Consider the following 21155-nt stretch of genomic DNA (forward strand, 5'->3'; position numbering starts at 1 on the left):
CGATGGGAATGAGTAAAGGCAGCAAGTATGAATTATGTACATGTGTATATATGTATATGTCTGTGTAAGTATACGTTGAAATGTATAGGGATGTATATGTGCGTGTGTGGTTTGGGCCGTTCTTTCATCTGTTTCCTTGTGCTACCTCGCTGATGCTGGAGACAGCGACAAAGTGTAATAAATATAAAAATATTTATTTATTATACTTTGTCGCTGTCTCCCGTGTTAGTGAGGTAACGCAAGGAAACAGACGAAAGAATGGCCCAACTCACCCACATACAGATGCATTGCCCCTTTCACAATTGAATTATTTATTCTTGACTGATGCATCTTAAAAAAGTCTACTATGAGCAATATAAAAATTACATACCACATCAATCACCCAATTGCATACTCACTAACATATATATGTATATATATATGTATATATACTGTGTGCAATATTTTGAAGCATTACAGACTGAGGATGGTTTTAAACTTAAGGAAATATTCGTTTCTACTATACCATATGACTTGTTTAAATTGTTTTATTAATAAGACAAGGCATAAGAGAATTTAAGCAAGATCTGTTTGTAACGAATGAATAATATATACAAAATATTTTGTAAAAGAGCAACCATATGTTGTTGGTCACTGTACTATGCAGTATCAAACACCGAGTGGGGAAGAAAATTAAAATCGGTTTTTTGCAGAGGATACAGTTTCTTTATTATAAACTCTGTGTACAACAGGACAGGTCTTGGTGTAATTTTAAAGATTTTCATCATTCCTCAATGATTCATGTCTTCTGAAACATTCTATTAAAATCACTTTGATTTTTTTTTGCCATAATGAAATACACTGATGAAACATGTAACTGAGAGACTATGGAATAACTGATGTCCTGTCTGTAATCCCCATAAAATCTACCATAATGTTTTTAGCAGCTAAAAATCATTGCTTCAACACATAAATATGATGGCTTAAGTTTGCTCAAAACAAAATATGCTTATTAAAATTTGTTATACTTTAACATATCTTGTGATTTCTCAGTTAAATGAACATAAACTGTAAGCTAAATGCAACCATGAAGAAACCCTAAAAGAACAACTAATATGTAATTTATTAAAAAAAAACCAAGAGTTGTGACTGCTCATTGTATTTAGAGGAATCTTACTTAAACATGCCCTTCTTTTCTAACTTCAAAAAATTATATCCTATACAATTGTCATACAAGAATACTGTATTCTCTGTAATTAATTAAGATTTTACAACTATCCATTATTATTTTGTCAAGAACTGATTTTAGAGCAAGACAGTAAGACCACAACCTATATGAAGTTAACAGGAGCAATTACAAAGTGATTATCATTCTAATATTTTGCCCCAATTCAGAATTCAAAAGAGTTGCAGTCTAGAATGTTTTTCTATGGGTCAACTTCTCACTTTAGAGAATTCCTGTAACTGAAACCTTCACAGCCTTGTAACTTCATAAACTTCAACTGAAACACTAAAGCTCTGATGCCTGCATATCAGGTATAATGTCCAAGAAAGTTAAGCAAAGATGCAAGGTGGCACGTCTTTTTCGTGAAATTATTCATAAGTTTTCTATTTATAGTGCTGTCAACTAAGTGAGCATCTACTAAGCAATGTGCCATTTTTAAAAGTGCAAGTGTCTTGCTAGCAATAATACAGTTCCTGTGTAATCATTAAACCTTAGGCCTATAAAAATATGAAAAAACGTCAGCACATTGAGATCACTTAACATTAACACATATGACCCCTGCAGCAAACAACACTGCAGTTTCTACAGCTGACTGACGGAGCAAGTGGAAGCCAGGTCTCCCTATCACAAAGAGAATGCTGGAAAGGCTATTACTCCTCTCTGTGACATGGAAACCAGACCCTAGCCCCAGCTGAGTTATGTTCCTTTGTGCAAAATTGAGGAAATCTCTGTAAAAGAATTATAATCAAGAAGTTTTCTGAAGTTTACATTGTGGACATAAAAAAATTCCCTTGTTGCTTAATGATGTAAAACAATTTTCCTGAACAATCACTTAGTAGAGATGACTGGTTGGTTCTCAATGTTGCACTCCAAACAGTTGATTACTAGGTAAGCAATATGAACTATATGCACGAACTCTTGAAATTTACTTATTAACTAGATGGATGAGCACCACTGCAGGGAGTGGATCACATGAGGAGATTGCTAGCTGCCATCGCCTCCCTCGCTGTAAGCTTGGAGGCACTAACGGCTAACTATTACAACCTGCAATGGCACCAATAACAAAAAAAAAAATGGCCTAACTAACACCATTTACCTACCGAAGCCCCTATTTGGAACATGTACAACCTTGGATCATATTTTGACTAGGAAAAATTCATAACCAAGGATCCAAGCTTGCCCACAGAGCAATATCAAAATATGTTACAGAACTAGAAAACCTGCTCCATCAAGAAGACTGAACAAGTAAACATGAGCAGCTGCAGACTGTCAACTAACACATCCTGCTGCAGCAGATAAGAGTGAAACTCTTCACAGATGAACTCTCTCAGTCTATGGATGGCACTTTTACATCAATATTTCTTCTTTTTTTTTATCAACACCTGTTTTGCAATAAAGAAAAAGCTATGCATAATCACTGACTTTAAAATAACAAAGTGGCATTGAATTAAGAGAAACTGTCTAAACTTAACATATATGAAGTCATGCAAGCTACACGAACATTTACCAAAATAAGAATGAACAGACTGGTTTTCTACACCAAACATTTTCAAAAAGAGGCAAATTTTCTGATCTGTTTGAACAAGTCACTGGACTATTGCTAACCATCAACGTATTTGAATTTCTCACTAAAGAGCTAAACTGCTAAAGAAGAACTGTAGTTAGATAAAAATAAACAAACATTTAAGTGTTCATCAAGGGACTTACATATCTTGTTTTTGAGATAAAGAAACCTGAGTCCTGGCAACAAATTACAATGGAACCTTGGAATTTAGATGAAATGGCCAATTATTCAACAACAGTCCCCAAAGCCTTGCCAATCAGAAAATGCCACCACTATAGATGCTTGCCAATGCTAATTTCCTCTCTGCTAACAGTATGTGTCTTTTCAGTCCAAGAAAAGTATGCAAGAGGTTTAACCTTTACAGTGAAAACATTATTATAAGCTTTAACCCCCTATCAAATATCTTTGTGCTACCATGAGAAAAACATTACTTGAGCAAGGATAAATCAGCTATCTTTAATTCCTATTAAGAAAAATGGATTAATCCATTGATATGAGGAGCTGAGTACAGCACATAAACTTTAAAATTTCATTCAACAGGCAGAACTTTACGAATGTACATACACATTTTATATCAGTCCCAAACATTTCCGTTGATAAGAAGTAATTATTTTATGCAGTGGCAGTATTAACAATTACTGGTGAATAACTGGAAACTGAGCAAGTTCATCTGAAGACATTTAACAAATGCATGTTATCAAAATCAAAATGGATGTGCAACCAATGGTCAAGAGAAAAAATGAGAATAACAATATCATCAAATTCCATTCCCATCAAAAGCATTCAACTTCCTTAGCCATTTACTCGTCATCACAATGTCCACTGTGTAAAGTCATCAAAGTCCACAGCACTACAGATAATTATTATAAAGCATATACCAAGCTGTTTCATCCATGAAACTGATGTCTCTTCACACTTCCATCCTTTACCTAAAGGTAAATAATTGCAATACTAAGCATACCACCAACATAAAATGTTCCTCTAACAACATAAAAAGTACTAAATTATAGCCTGGATAAAGGTATGCAAACCTCAAAGAAAAAGCGATATAAATTTCCCAAAGTAATGATGTTAGGTATTTTGGAAATTCTCAACTTTAAATCAACATATTCAAAACTCATTTAAAATCTACATTTTTAAATTTTGTTTAAAACCAAATTAAATGGAAAATACAATAGTTTACAAATTACCCAAATTTTATACAGTAAAAAGAAAACCTACGGAGGTTCCAGTAAAATATATTATTAGAAATCCTTAGAGTTATGTACTGTAATCTAAAGTTAAGAAAATATTTCATCATTGCACTGGATATTACAAACAGTACTTACATTAAATGGAAATAAGGTTCTCATACAAATGGAAACATTAAAACTCAACATCTCATGAATATAACTTTTTAAAAACAAACTTGTCGAGTACCTAATCTGATCCTTCGAAAGTACTGCTGAAACCCCCAGAGATATTAAGGAAAGTTTTAGCATGACAAAACTCAATTTTTGAAATATAAATCTCATTAAGTCTTGGAAATCATACTATAACAATTTAAGAAGCAAAATATGTCAAGAATACATTTTGCAATTAGGGAAAAATGCTTCTCAAAGACTACTGAGCTAAGTGCACTTAAGAAAACCAGTGTTCCTCTAAAAACAAGGAAAAAGTAATTCATTTGTACTAGAGATATATGAAAACATTTTTGACTTACAAAAACAGTTATCAGATTTTTGTTGCAATATCATACGGCAGTAAAGTGCAGGTAGCTATCTTACACACATATATACAACCTGAATGTTTAAATATCTGAATTTGCCTCATTGCAATTTAAGTTCATTGTACTTTTCTGTAATGAAAACTGTAGTTTATCCATAGTGAATGTGTGTAAGAATTTCTTTCACATTTACAAAAACTGCATGACAAATTGCATTCATGGTATGCTTAATACATATTTGCAAAACAAAATTCAAGTGGAAGAACAGTTACATACATGGACAATTAATCTTATGGATCAAGCATTCATGCCACTACTTGGTGTGTGACTTCTGTGCCCAATTTAATATAAAATTTACTATTTACTATTAATCTAGATGCAGTCCTACCATCTGCAGGATATGTATATGTTAGTCATCTCACAAACACAAGAATCCTCAGTTTCGAAGCTCACGGGATATCATTTTCCGATTTGGGGTGCAATGCACTTGTCTCTAGTAAGAAGAAACTCACAGGTCATTGATGAAGCTGGTAAAACTTAGTAAAATTTATTGTGTAGTTAAACTGTTAGAATTGAGTTTTAAGGTAGTGTTTTTTATTTTGTAATAAAGTTTGGTAAAGTGTGTGGAAGAAGAAAGTTGAGAGTAAATGTGAATAAGAGCAAGGTTATTAGGTACAGTAGGGGTGAGGGTCAAGTCAATTGGGAGGTGAGTTTGAATGGAGAAAAACTGGAGGAAGTGAAGTGTTTTAGATATCTGGGAGTGGATCTGGCAGCGGATGGAACCATGGAAGCGGAAGTGGATCATAGGGTGGGGGAGGGGGCGAAAATTTTGGGAGCCTTGAAAAATGTGTGGAAGTCGAGAACATTATCTCGGAAAGCAAAAATGGGTATGTTTGAGGGAATAGTGGTTCCAACAATGCTGTATGGTTGCGAGGCGTGGGCTATGGATAGAGATGTGCGCAGGAGGATGGATGTGCTGGAAATGAGATGTTTGAGGACAATGTGTGGTGTGAGGTGGTTTGATCGAGTAAGTAACGTAAGGGTAAGAGAGATGTGTGGAAATAAAAAGAGCGTGGTCGAGAGAGCAGAAGAGGGTGTTTTGAAATGGTTTGGGCACATGGAGAGAATGAGTGAGGAGAGATTGACCAAGAGGATATATGTGTCGGAGGTGGAGGGAACGAGGAGAAGAGGGAGACCAAATTGGAGGTGGAAAGATGGAGTGAAAAAGATTTTGTGTGATCGGGGCCTGAACATGCAGGAGGGTGAAAGGAGGGCAAGAAATAGAGTGAATTGGAGTCATGTGGTATACAGGGGTTGACGTGCTGTCAGTGGATTGAAGCAAGGCATGTGAAGCGTCTGGGGTAAACCATGGAAAGCTGTGTAGGTATGTATATTTGCGTGTGTGGACGTGTGTATGTACATGTGTATGGGGGGGGGGGGGTTGGGCCATTTCTTTCGTCTGTTTCCTTGCGCTACCTCGCAAACGCGGGAGACAGCGACAAAGTATAAAAAAAAAAAAAAAAAAAAAAAAAAAAATATATATATATATATATATATATATATATATATATATATATATATATATATATATATATTCCTATGAGTCCACGGGGAAAATGAAACACAATAAGTTCCCAAGTGCACTTTCGTGTAATAATCACATCATCAGGGGAGACACAAGAGAGAAATATAACAGTCAGTTGATATACATATATTTCTCTCGTCTCTCCCCTGATGATGTGATTATTACACAAAAGTGCACTTGGGAACTTATCGTGTTTCATTTTCCCGGTGGACGCATAGGAATATCTTGATCACATGCAAAATTGTGATCCTTTCCAATATATATATATATATATATATATATATATATATATATATATATATATATATATATATATATATATATATATGTGTGTGTGTGTGTGTGTGTAAATGTACATGCATGTGCTTGTATGTGTATATGAGTGGATGGGTCTTTTTCGTCTGTTTCCTGGCGCTACCTAGCTGATACGGGAAACAGCGATAAAGTATAATAATAATAATAATAATAATAATAGAAATAATACATAATAGGTATGTATATATGTGTGAGTGGGCATGTATGTATATATATGTGTATGTGTGTGGGTTGGGCCATCTTTCGTCTGCTTCCTTGCGCTACCTCGCTAATGCAGGAGACAGCGACAAAGTATAATAAATGAATATAAAAAATGAAAATAATGGAAATGTGTACAAACCAGACTTCAATGTGAAGAGATATAATGTTGATATTCTGGGCAAAATATGTTATGGTTCATGGCATCATATCCACATTTGTATCACATATAATAATATACCTATTTATACTGTACTCTTTAAAGAACAATGCTGTATTAGTCTTTGACTGTAATGATTAACTCAACTTATTATTGTAATGAATATGAAAGAGGTATACTTATTTCCAATTCAACTAACCTGCTAAACCTAATCTGCCTTAGACATGGTTTCATTTGTACCTATAGGTTTTCATCAAATTTAAATATAAAATGCTCAAAGGATGATACCAGTAACAATCTGTAGCTATTCTTTCATAGGATCAAATTAATAAATTCAGCACTCATATCACTTTCAAATCTACTGTTAATTTTAAATGATGTCTCAGGCCTGAAGAGCTGATGTCTGATGATCAATGACAATACTTTTTTAGCCTTTGTCTATATCCTCCAATCATCCACAGTTTTAAATTATACTTTTCTGTATACATTACTATTATAGTTTTTGTTAACGAAAAACAGCAGCATTTTGTTAATAGTGCCAAAAGGAAGCAGTGTACTAATTAAGGGTATATACTGTAGAGAAAGCAATAGTGTAAAAGTCTCATGTTTCCTTTTGAAGAAAACAGTAGAAGAGAGTGGCTTTGCAAAATGAAACACAAAGACTTAATGTTTCAGAACTACAAACAGCAGATAAACCATTGTGGGCAATAAACACCAAACAGGTGATCCACAGCATATAATTATTCCTTATGTCTACAATGTCATGCACCAATTCAAGAAAAGTGTGATATATGTGTTCCCACAGACAGTATAAACAGCTCCTGCTCTGAGTGGTGCATATGATAAACAGCAGCAGCTTACATAGTCTGCTGTTGCTTCCTTTCCAACTGCACTACAATCAGTAGTAAGGACAGGATGTATTCCTTTGATGCGACAAGTTCTTTTATGAGGCTGTATTCTCCTCAATCACTCAAAGAAGATACCTCAAGCACAGAGTCCGATAACATCAAAAAGAAATGTAACCTTCATATATACATGTAGTCTACAAAATGTGAAAATGTAAAATTATGTAATTCACAAATGTACAATCGTCTAACTGCATCCCAGTGTACATGTAAATGCGTGTGTAAATTTTGGCACACAAGCAATTCATTGACTAAACTGAGTTTACACATCTTTTTAAAGGTTTCCTCCCTTGTTTCATTAGCCTCTCTTGCACAACCAGCTGCAGGCTAAGTTGCTCTGGTTTCCTGAGTCCACTTTTTAGAACTGGAGCTGTTTACACCAGCTACAGAAATAGGCTTGGTATCAAGCCTTTCTTCAGCAAGTGCTTGCCTTAGTAGAGATTAAGAGCAATACTATGTTGTGGGCCATCTTTACAGTAAGTCCATCCTTTTCTGCTGTTTACCACACAAATGATAGTTTATCAGCTACTTATAGCTTGTTTCTCTTTTTGATCAGCCACTGTTTCTAAAGTTGTTTTCAAACAAGCACTTAAGAACTTTTTCTATGGCTTGCAAGTACAAAGTACACTACACCAAGAAACATCACACTGCCTACTCTTTGCATTTGTCATTTGTATTAAATAAATACTAGTCTCAACTAGTCTCAAAACTAACTAAAAATAATATACAAGAAAGGAGATTTAAGAAGTCTATAAACAATTGTACGATATAAACAATGGGAAAAGAGAAGCTATCTTTAGTCGGTACTCATAAGCTCTAGAGCCTGTGATTTCACCATACACTACTGACAGCCAGGATTAGTATATTTGAATGTGATGAGATGCATTAACCCATTGTTTTACTCAAAACAGAGAATAATAGATTATCACTAATACTGTCCTTTAAAATCTGAGCAACTGGAAATGTGTAAGACAGTCTGGGTGAAAATCTTTCAACCAAAATTACTTTATACCTGGCCTGATTATCTACATCAGCATTTCAAATAAAAATCCAGTCATATTGTACTTTGATCCCTGTGCTGGTTTCCGATGAGTATGAGAGAGATGGGTGTGAAGAAGGGTAGTATAAGAAGTGAGAATGACGGGTGTGAGGAATGTGGAAGCAAAGAGCGTGTGAGGGATGCAAAGCTCAAAAAAATATACAAGAGATATGCATCAACTAGTGATGAAGAAATGAAGAATAATATCATATGGATAAGGAATGTGAATAAACATAGTGCAAGTGGTTCAGAGAGGTCTGGAGAGTAATACCTTTTACAATAAGCAAATGCAATGCTAAAACCAGAATAGAACCAAGCAGCCAAAACAGTTTGTTGCAATCTTCCTCTGTATCTATCCTTCCCAGTTAAATAATTGCTCACAAAATATTTCCATGACAGGTCCAAAAAAAGGAAGTATACAAATATCAACTTGAGAAGAAAACTAAACCAGAGACTGGCCACGTGGTGGAGCTCAAAATGTTAACCAGAAAGCATAGCTTGAAAAGCAACGACAACTGATATGGAAAAGGAAAGCATTCATAAAGTTTACCATTTGTTTGATTTAAAAATCAAAGAAATATCAATCACTGAAAGTTATAATTTGTGACAGTAAGCCAAATTAAGCATCCTACTCAAGCTGGTAACAGCCAGCACTCAAATTATCAATATCATCATAAATGTTAAATATAACCTAGATGATATGAACAGCTCTAAACATATCAATATGAAATGAATTATGAACTGGAATACTTTCAAATTAAATCTATCAACAAATACACCTGGAAAATGTTCAGGTTTATATAATTTGATAAAATTTGCAAAAGAGTCTTGAATAGATCAAAAAAGTTTTATGACTAACATAAGGGTTACTTAAAAAGTATTTTATGAACCAACTTGTGTCACATATCCCAAACAAGAAAATGAAAAAAAGCAGCAATATTTGGAGACTTATACATCCTACAAAAGATTTCTCAAACCAAAGCAAGTTTTGAAATGAATGCTTGTCAACAAAAATGACACTATATGCAATACCTCAGAGATGGGTCTAATGTGGCCTTTCCCATTAGATATATCTTCAAGTTTGCTGTTTGTTAGTTAAAAATGAAGATGTTGAATTGTTTGTAGAGGATACTAATGGATTCTTTTTCTTATCCATATCTGGTGCCAGTCAGTGTTCTGAGAGTATATAGTTTTTGTGCTGCTTGTATGTCATGTCTGGTGTAGGGAGTGAATGCCACAGGTGTCGTAAGAGATGTCTAGAATGGTTAGAGCTTTGTTCATCAAGAATGACCATCCAATCAAAGTAACTTAAAGGTGAAAGCTGGATTCATGTCTACCTGGGGTTAAAAGTGATTGAAGGCTTTTCTGGAGATGCAGTCATTCTGTTCTGTTCTGGGTGAGCCACTGTTCCAATTGTGTAATAGAGTGCAGCATGTTCGTTGTTGCTATAGAGGTGTCTATGAATTATGATGTGACTGTGAGGTCATCTGCATATGAGAGGTCCTACAATATAATGAATATGTGTTTGTAATGTTGCAGAGATGACTGCAGTCCAGATAGGAAAGTATCATGTGTTCATGCCAAGGGGGTCTAGTTTCTGGTGGATGTACCTCTGTTAGGATATAATATAAGTCTTTATTGGGAAGGCTGCTGTTTACAGTGTGTGTTGAGTCATTAGTTTGTGTATGTGCTTATTTAATGTCATGATTTGTAGGAGGGAAGGATCTGAGTACAAAATGTTTAAGTGTGAATTAGGGATAAGTTTTTGCATGTGTTTGGGGGTTGTGGTTGGTTATGGTGTGGTTAGGATGGGATGGTCTACGGCTGTTGCAAAGAATTGGATGCCAAGCACAATGAAGTGGGATCAAACACCTTTGTTTTGGTGTTTAAATACTGGGTGTTTGTGGCTGCTGACGTCTTGCTTAGGGTGGAGTGCATACACTGTTTATAAATGATAAGGACTTTCTCATCCAAAACTGGTGCCAGTAAGTATTCTATGAGCATTTACTTTGTTCATTGCCTTTGTGTTCATGTTTATGGAGAGGAAAGCAAATGTCAGTGTGTGTCATATGTAATACCTAGCTTGGTTGAACTTTTGATGGGAAGTGGCAGACCATTTTGGGTTATCAGAGAGTGCAGGTTGGATTCATGTCTGTCCAGTGATATGGGAGATGGATTTCAGAGGCAATGTAGATATTCTGATCTGAGTAAGAAGCATTCTAACTGTAAGATGCCAAGCTACATGTTTGCTCCTTGGGTAGTGTCAGGTAATTCTGATGAGACTATGTTGTCTGCATATGAAAGGTCTTTAATATGAGAGGTGTTGGAAAGTCATGTAGGAGACAATGAAGAGGGTTAAAGAAAGAACTGCTCCTCAGGGAGCTCATTTGTAGAGTTTGAGGGGAATGGAGGAGAAAGAATACTACCTATGTATCTACTGCATGTCACAGAAGGCAAATAAGAGGGGTGGGAAAGAAGACTGAAAATCTTACCTTCCTGTATCATTTCTTTCCAAAGAAAGAACACAGAAGTGAGGATTTACCCCTATAAGTCTCTGTAGCCTGTTTTCTGATGCTATCTCAGTAAGGCCGGAAATGGTGAGCAGGAACAAAAGAATACATACCTAATAATGAATAGAACAATACACACAATAATGAAGACACCTAATTGTGAGATTTAAAGAGATAACTTTGGAGATTCTATCTATCTACATTCACTTTAAATATTATGTTCCAAATTAATAAAAAATACATACCATATAAGTAACTTAAAAAATTTCTTATCTCATACTCAACTTCCCTATCAACATAAAAATAATGAAGATAAAATAAAATTGTATTGCTCTGAAAGAGAAAAAAAGTCTTCATCAAGAATTTCACAGGACAATAATCATGAATGAACTAAAACTTACCATTAAAATATTGTCTAAACCAATATGGAATAAACTGATTTCAAATCATAGTGTAAACAACAATGACTGACATACCTACAGAACTTTTATGCTGCTGAGGTATTTAGTACAATTAAACTTCATTTGCCAATACTAAATGCTCTTTGTCATGAAGCTTACTGAAAATTTATGTGATGATAAAGCATATACAGAATAAATCATTCTAGTTTTTATATAAACTCATAAGTATCTTTTAAAGGATTCTTCAAAGTATAAATTACAAGGCTTATCATATAAAAAAGAAAAGTGTGAAAAAATTTTTAAACAATAGTGCACAAATATATCTGCAGAAGGCACTTACTTGGTTCTAGTCATAAACTGCCAGCTCCGCATAAAAATAATAAAGACCAAAATTATGAAATTATATCGATATCTAAACACATCCATAAAGTCAACAAGTGATACCAAAGACAGTTTCCTAATACATAACATAAATTGTTCCCATCTATTCCCATTTTTAACTACATTTCACAGTGCAACAGTGATCTGCTAATTTAATCAAATAAGACTTCAAATCTATACATAAACCAGCTAATATTTACAAAGAACTAAAAATTTTGCACTCAGAGCACAAAGGACAATGCCCCAATGTGCAATGACCCAAACAGATCCCCTCTCTAAATATTTCATCCAAAACTATCAACCTGAACACAAAATACACTGAATGCTTTGTATTCAGACAAACCAACAAAGGAAACACTCTCTTCATGACTATATTCGATGAAACGTTAGGAGGGTTCCGTTGCTCATCTCATCTCCTTTATCACTGTAAACAAATGATAAGGGCTGCCATGGGATTTAGACAGTAACTTGAAAACTCCAAACAAAGAAGGTTTATCAAATGATAAAAGGAGGTACTGAAGTCAATTCCCATTGAATATGAATAGAAATGGAAGAAAACAAGATAAAAAGTCATAACAGATACCCTAATATCTGAATGTAATATCATGTTTCTACAACTTCACATTCTTGAGCTGTAGCAAACACACACACATACAAACACACCCAGACAAAGTTAAGGATGATGTAAGGAGTAGAATGACAAGTTCAAAAGTATTTTCACAGTGGAAGACACTGTAGCCCCATAACTAGAGATATGACATGGGAAAAAAGCCTTAGAAAACACTGAGATATCTACAAAAAAAAAAAATTAACAATACTAAAAGGTCTCAAGCTAAACAAGGCTCAGGTTTCTGATGAAATTTCACCATAAGTGCTCAACATGTGTGCAGATACATGAGAGGAGCCTCTTGAAATACTGTTCACAATGTTGCTGGAGAAAGGCAGAGCACCAAAGGAGTTGAAAAAGGCATACATCATACCCATCTATAATAAAGGGCACCAGGAGGAGGCATTGAACTACAGATCAGTCTCCTTCACAAGTATGGTCTGTAAGGTGATGGAAAAGTTAACCATAAAGCATATGCATGAATCTATATAGAAGAAATACCTATGTGAGAGGCAGCACAGTTTTAGGGTAATGAGCCCATGTGAACTGAACATCTTAAGAGTTGTGAGTGAGTGAGGTCTGCCGTAAATAAAGGGAAAGGCTGGGTAGATTGTTTATAAATTGACTAACAAAAAACGTTTGACACATTAACACATAGGATGATTAAGAAGTTGGAATGCCAGGCAGGAATAAGGAGACTCCTCCCATGGATAGATTATCTTAGTGGAAGGGAACGAAGGATGCATGTCAGAGCAGTCTCCAAATAGGTGGAAGTTGTAAAAGGGATGCCCCAGGATTCTAACTAGGACCATTATTCTTCCTGATCTACTATGTGAATGATGTGCTTGAATATGTAGAATCCTACCTGAATATGTTTGCAGATGATGAAAAGTCATGAGTGAAGTGGATAGAAAAGAGGCTTGTATCAACTTACAAAGAGACCTCAATACATTCCAAATATGGTCTGATACATGGCTGACAAAATCCAATCCAAGCATTGTAAAGTAATGAGGTTGAGACAAAGTGAAAGAAGGCCACCTTATTATGATTATACTATGGTAGGAAATAATCTTCAAGTTTCTGTAAGTGCGAAAGACTTGCCAATGGCAGTCAGCAATGTTCCTATCACCAAAGTCTCGCCTTAGGAAAAAAGAAAAGACAAATTGTCTTCTGGCAAACATCAGAAAAGCTTTCAAATAAACAGTGTCCACAAAAAACTATGTCCACCTCCCCATACATTTTCAAAGGAAATGTCAGACTTACATTTAAGTACTTTGTGATCTCTCCTTTGGAACTTGAATACCATCTACAAACATCTGGAGAAACTGGCAAGATTTCTAAGGTATTTTAGGTCCATACAGTCTTGATCTAAATGAAGTGAGGGACAGGTTAGGTGCTGCAGAAAGCAGCTACGTGATCATACATTTTCAGCACCCAATGCGACAAAAAATCTCAGACATACCCACATTTTCTTGCATTCAAGCAAGAATTTGGGTCTTTTCACCTTAGAAAGGGAAACGCCAACCATCACGAAGTACAAGTGAAAGAGATACAGCACCCAGAGGCAAAATTCCCCAAATAAAGAAGCAGCCACGGAGAGTTAAGAAAAAAAAAATCCTTCCCTTCCCTCAAGATAGCCTGAGGTACATTGAGGTAAAGTGCTCGTGCTCTCACCATTATAAACACTAGTCTCAGTGATCGGATGTATGGTGATTTTATCCTGTGAGCATCATATGCTTGTACGTACAATAAACCTTAGCCATGCTCTGTCTTTGAAAATATAAGGGGTGTGGATACTGTATGCATAAGGAAATATCAAGCAAGCTGTTCATCTCCTAAATAAAGCTAAAACTATAAAATATTTCCCAAATTTGGTCTGCTGACCTAAAGAAACATAAAGAGCTAATAGAAAAGGTTTAGAGAGGAGCAACACTGATTGTACCAGAATTAAGAGAGCTAAGTTACAACGAAATGTTAAAGAGCTAAGTTACAACGAAATGTTAAAGACTTTAAATTTGATGACCTAGGAAGAGAAAAGAGTGAAGGGGAACAAGATCACAACCTTTAAGTTTTTAAAACTGATCAATGATGTGGATAGTGAATAGTTCTTTTTTGAGATGTAGAGATTGAACAACCACAGGACATATCATCAAATTCAGCAAATACCCAGTTAAAAAAGGTGTAAAGTACTTTTAAAGTATAAGAGTGGTGGATGAATGGAACAGAATGAATGAGGACACGGTTAATGTAAAGAGCATAAATAAATTTAAGAAGTATAATAGTAAAGAATGTTGGAATTCGATACCATCCCTTATCTTTCACCAAAGAATAGTAAAGGAGAAAAATTCTGGCATCAAAACAGCTTTCCAGCATATGAATAGGGAAATAATCAGTTGGTTGTTCATATCCTAATTAAGGCCAAAACTAGAATATGCTTCTCAAGTTTGGTCACTGTACCTAAAGAACAATACAGAACTAACAGAGAGGGTCTGGAGGATGGAAACAAAGATAGTACATAACAGAATTAAGAGATCGTAATTAAAAGGAATGGCTAAAGGATTTACTTTTGCCCATCTTGGAAGAAAGAGGAGTGAGGAGTGACCTAATCACAACCTTTAAATTCTGAAAACAAATAGATGAACATGGACAGTGGTCAGTTCTCCAGGAAATGTACAGATAGAATAACCAAAGAACTTAAAATAAAATTAAGTAAGAATCTTGCTAAAAAAGACTTAAAGTGGTAGTTTTACAGTAAAAGAATGAACAGAATAGAATAACAGAAGACACTGTTAGTGCAGACAACATATTAAACTTCAAAATCTGTATGATAGTACAGAATGTTCACGGGGATGGGGCCCCAAAAGTGTTCAACTCCCTCCCGATACAGTACAAATAGGTAATTACGCACAAAGGGCAACTGGAGTGTAAAACTCTCTTCCCATAACACACCTAAAGCAATAAAACACACACACACACACACACACACACACACACACACACACACACACCTACCAATCTAATAGGTCTGGGTTCAAGTCCCTGACAGGGCAGCTACTCACAGCCAAACCCAGCTGCTCTTCCCCCCTTTGGATGATCAATGAATTCGTAACTGACATAAGCTGAGATGTGTATCTCTGTGCCTACACATAATATCAAGACAGGATACATGTACAAGATTAAGTAAGCAATGGGGCAACACGGGTGTAAAACTCTCTATAACAAACAAATCATAATTACACATAGTACACAGTTATCACACACATAAACACACATATTATTATTCCTCCTTTTTGGGGGGATAGGGCTATAACAAACACATCTATACAAGTTACTGCAGACACATGAGGTAAAAACCTGAAGCATAATGGTAATCAATAACTGGGATATTAGGTGTCTATCATGATGGCATTCAAAGATAAGTTGCCTGCAACTGATCGGAGAATCACCACTATCTGAAGAACAGCATTTCCCTTTCCTGATTGCTTTCTCCTACATTCCTTAGATAATCACACAGAGGCTCAAACAGTGGGCTGATCAATTTTCAAGTCACAATATCCTAGCTGCAATGAGAGTACAGCATCCTCATCTCAATCATTTTTTCTTTACTTCCAACAACCTGTATCCCTGTACATACACAAGTTTACTCACTAGGCGAGGCACAGAAAAATCCAGAATGATGATAACGTAAGTGCTGAAAAGTTAAAATGGAAAACACAAGTGACATGATAATGGTGAAGAAATTATATGATAGACTGTAGTTTAAACTATAATTGGAAAAGATTCTATAGGTACTGTCCCACTTTGGAAGAGGGAATAGGCATATACTACAGAATCTCACACAGAATATCAGTCATATTAGAGATATACAGATAATGATATCAAGGAGAAAGTGTATCCACATACAGTGAGCCTGTGTAAGTTTGAGTGCATATATTCAGCATATCAACTTAGTTTTTGTTAAAGTCATCTGTAAGCCAATATTATGTAAATTCCAAATATGGCAATGTTGCACATTATACATTTCATTATAGTAATAATATTTTTGCAATTTTGCCAACATCATTGAAACTATACCCATATGTAAAACAGAGGCTGAAGCATCTACATGTACTACACACTTGTAGGTAGAATTAAAATTCACAGACTTCTTTAGTATAATAACAAGCAGTCTCACTTGTTGACCTGTACTCTATAAATGCACAAAATCCTAGATCACGGCAGTTTATATTATAACTATGTATAACTAACCCAAAAATCTAAGAAGCTTTTTTATTAATCTTTCAAGTAAAATTTAACAATAAACAATTTGCACTTAAACAAAAAGCAATATATAAGATAATAAACATAAGACTTTAATTTGAACTCAATATCAGGTAAGGAATCACAGCAAAATGGTGGCACAGTTATAGTTCTGGGTCACTAAGAGATAGTTGGAGTTAGGTACACAAGACACAAACTACAGAAATAAAAATAATGAACGATAGCATGCTTACTAACTTCACTGCTTAGTCACCGGGACAGAGTGTCATTAATAAAACCTAATATCCTTACACTGTGCCCAGCTGTAATTTATCAAAAACAGAGCAGTTAAACCCCAGTGAAAGAAAGTAACAACAATGGTCCTTCCACACTCATTTGAAGAGAACTACAGCAAAGAATTAAGACATATTTCAAAGAAATCACCACACCTTACTAATAATCTGTTATGACGAAGGTCCCCCACTATCCTCCAACGACCCATGTAACTGTCCGCTGTACTGAATGGATCAAGAAGAGAGTGGGCAAGTGTCACAGCCAAGGGATCAATGAAACATCAAAGACCAATTTCCTACTCTAATTCATGTGGAAAGGCTATATGCATGCCTTATATCCACTACTTAGAGTGCTTGGCTTGATGCTCCAACCCCTGTGCAATCCCTACCCAAATAAAATATGAACTAAAACATATCTAAGGAGGAATTCCTGTACATCAGTAAACAATGTCAATTGCACTTGACTCTTAATACAGTATGCATCTGTACTGAAGAATCTTTACTAGTATATTATGCATTTTGTACTCTTAGGATATACATCCACCGACTGAATATAGCTAAAAACCTTGGTTATTTACATCTAATACTGAAGATTAATCCAATTGCAATATTATAATTTTTTAAACATAATAAGAAATTGGTGATACAACATCAAGGCTATTAATTCATCACCCACAATGGATACAAGTTACATATGTCTTTTCTACTGCCCCATTCCTGTCAAGCTCTAACTAAAATTGCATTTTCTGCAAATAAATTTACAAATCATTAAAAAAGTACTCAGAATAGCATACAGAGCCTTTCAGTTGTATGATCTTCAAAAATTAAATGAAACCTCCAACATTAATAACAGCATATCTGCATTCTGAATTCATACAAATATTCCAAAAATTTCCATCCTATACACGCTCTGATTAAAGTTTGCTTCAGGTTCTTCATACTTGATTCTTTTACTTGCATCAGAGACCTTGGTTAGCAATCATCTGTAGTTTCTTAAGATGTCGTAATGCTCGTTTTGCTGCAGTTGACTTGGCTATACGATAATTACGACCAACTCCTGAGAAAGACCCCTTGCCAAATATCTCAACTGAAACCCTGACCTTGCCATCAACCAAGCGTTCTGGCTTACCAAACTTAGCTGTCTCAGGTTCCATTTCCAACAATTCACGGATGGGAGACTTGGGTACTACACCACTGAACTGCTCTATCTCATGACACATCATGGTGTAGTAGACAGACCACACTGCATCAAGGGAGCCACCAGAGTCTAAGAAGATTGCCCCAGCTACACTCTCAAATACATCACCTAAAGCTTTAGGAACTTCAATGTCTTCTGCTGCCTCACACTCATCTTCTTCCATGAAGTAATACTAGAAAAAGATGATATGAATTACAGTGATACAAACAAAAAAAAGCAGCAGCAACACTGGAAATGATAATTACAATACAAACTTCTTTTTAATGTAAAACTGCCTCTCCTGCCATAGCAACATGCCATTAGGAACAAACAAACAATGGCATCATTTGTATGCATCAAACTTCTGTCTGTGATTGGAGACTTCAACATACAAAACAACTGTCATGTACAAATACCAGAGTCGATCAATAAAAATTAATAATAGTATCATGACAACCAGTGTAGCACAGAATGAGCCAGATCACTGAATTTTAATTAAATAGTATTATTAGCTCTTCAGGTAACACAAATATCCAACATATCTTGGAAACAAAGCTTATCAAAAACAGTTCTAAGAGCATAACTACTTTTTGCACTGTGTGAGTTAAAGGGACTATGATCCTTAAATCCTGCCAAACAAGTTTCTGTGGATATCAGTGAATGATAGAGGGGGGGAGGAGGAACTTGACTACAAAGCTTGTCTGGCTAGACCTCAATTTCAGTCTCATTAGAATTTTACATAATAAAAACTGTTTTGTTTCAGTTTAAAATTTTACTTTCTTAATTCAAAAACTTCAACTGCTCTGCCTAGAAGTCAAGTAACAATAAGAAAATTTCAAGACACAAAACTGGAAAGAACAACTAATTCCCTCCTACACACACACACACACACACACACACATACACCACCACCACCACCATCAACCCCATAAAAGATGTGGTATACTAGGGTTGACGTGCTGTCAACGGACTGAACCAGGGGCATGTGAAAAGTTCTTATCAAGGATATAAGGCATCTGTATGAGTAGGAAGAGAGGAGAGTGACTGGTTCCCAGTGAAGGTTGGTCTGCAGCAGGGGTGTGTGATGTCCCCATGGTTGTTTAATTTGTTTATGAATGAGGTGGCTAGGGATTCAAATACAAGAGTTTTGGAAAGAGGGGTGAGTATGCAGTCTGTTGGGGATGAAAGGGCCAGGGAAGTGAGTCAGTTGTTGTTTGCCGATGATACAGCTTTAGTGGCTGATTCGAGTAAGAAACTGAAGTTGGTGACTGAGTTTGGAAAGAGTGTGTGAAAAGAGAAAGTTGAGAGTTAATGTAAATAAGAGCAAGGATATTAGGTTCAGCAGGGCTGAGAGACAAGTTAGTTGGGATGTAAGTTTGAATGGAGAACAACTGGAGGAAGTGAAGTGTTTTATATATCTGAGAATGGACTTAGCAGCGAATGGAACCATAGAAGCAGAAGTGAGTCATAGGGTGGGGCAGGGGGTAAAGGTTCTGGGAGCGATGAAGAATGTGTGGAAAGAGAGAACTTTATCTCAAAAAACAAAAAAGGGTATGGTTGAAGAAATAGTAGTTCCAACAATATCATATAGTTGCGAGGCATGGGTTATATAGATAGGGTTGTATGGACGAGGGTGGATGCATTGGAAATGAGAAGTTTGAGGACAATATGTGGTGTGAGGTGGTTTGATCAAGTAAGTAAGGAAAGAGTAAGAGAGATGTGTGGAAATAGTGTGGTTAAGAGAGCAGAAGATGGTGTGTTGTTTGGACACATAGAGAGAATAAGTGAGGAAAGGTTGACAAAGAGGATATATGTCAGATGTGGTGGGAACAAGGAGAAACGGGAGACCAACTTGGAGGTGGGAGGATGGAGTGAAAAAGATTTTGGGCAATCAGGGCCTGAACATACAGGAGGGTGGCATGCAAGGAATAGAGTGACTTGGAGGAATGTGGCATACTGGGGTCAAAGTGCTGTCAATGGACTGAACCAGGGCATGTGAAACATCTGGAGTAAGCCATGGAAAGGTGTGTGAGGCCTGGATGTGGAGGGGGAAGAAACTAAGGTACTTTAGTGTATGTTTCTCAAATGCCATACCATTAAAAGTTAAATTCTAGTTTTCCAGAAATACAATAAAATTAATGGATCACTAATTGTTTTAATTGAAAACACTGTCTTTAATCAGTCTAGCTTAAAACCTTGTGCTCTGTCATCTTAAAATGACATTACACTATCCAATGACAAATGCTGTTATCCCTCACTCACCATTTTCCCAAGGCCATAGAGAATTCCGAAAAAAATCTACACTTCACCAACCAGCACTTTAGCAATCTGACTAAAGATTGGAAAATATTAAAATTTGTAATTCTCATTATTTTTTCTCAGCAAACTTGATCAACAGTGTGAAACAAAAATAAAAACTTTACCTCCTCATTGATCTTATGGCCATTTTCCTCTTGCATTTTGACAAAATCCCTCACCACACGGTCCAGACCCGGTGAAAAGTGACGAAAGTATTTGTGAAAGTCATACTTGACAGCAAGAGAGGCAAAAATTGTGTTATTAACCAGGGCTGAGCGCAGGTCTGTCAAAGCACCAGGAGAATGCTGCCTCTTATCCTCATACAGGTGCCGAGTTATCAGGTAATCTGAAAACACATCGTGAACTTCATAAGTTCTACAGTGATATGTATGGTGAAAACAAAAACCATGAAAAGTACATGACTGTGACCATAATAAAGGCAAATACTTTTTGTTTATGACTTACTTTTGCCCACTAACAATCATTTTTCTAACCCCAGATACACATTACATTCCTAATTTACCTAACATCACATATTCTTAAATTCTTCAACTAAAGTTATTGATATTTTACT

General features: G+C 35.8%; 1 protein-coding gene across 2 annotated transcripts in view; it reads right to left on the minus strand.

Moving 5' to 3' along the window:
* Nucleotides 1-682: 682 nt before the first annotated feature.
* Nucleotides 683-21155, minus strand: part of Dcr-1 (Endoribonuclease Dcr-1) — an 80050-nt gene continuing 59577 nt past the window's right edge. For both annotated transcript variants that reach the window (XM_071658560.1, XM_071658561.1), the window contains 2 exons: nt 20707-20927; nt 683-18476 (listed from right to left, as the gene is read on the minus strand). In XM_071658560.1, coding sequence (XP_071514661.1) covers nt 18066-18476; nt 20707-20927 — 632 coding nt within the window. In that variant the 3' untranslated portion in view covers nt 683-18065. The remainder of the gene's footprint in view (nt 18477-20706; nt 20928-21155) is intronic.

Source organism: Panulirus ornatus, chromosome 66 (assembly GCF_036320965.1).
Source record: "Panulirus ornatus isolate Po-2019 chromosome 66, ASM3632096v1, whole genome shotgun sequence".
Lineage (NCBI taxonomy): Eukaryota > Metazoa > Arthropoda > Malacostraca > Decapoda > Palinuridae > Panulirus > Panulirus ornatus.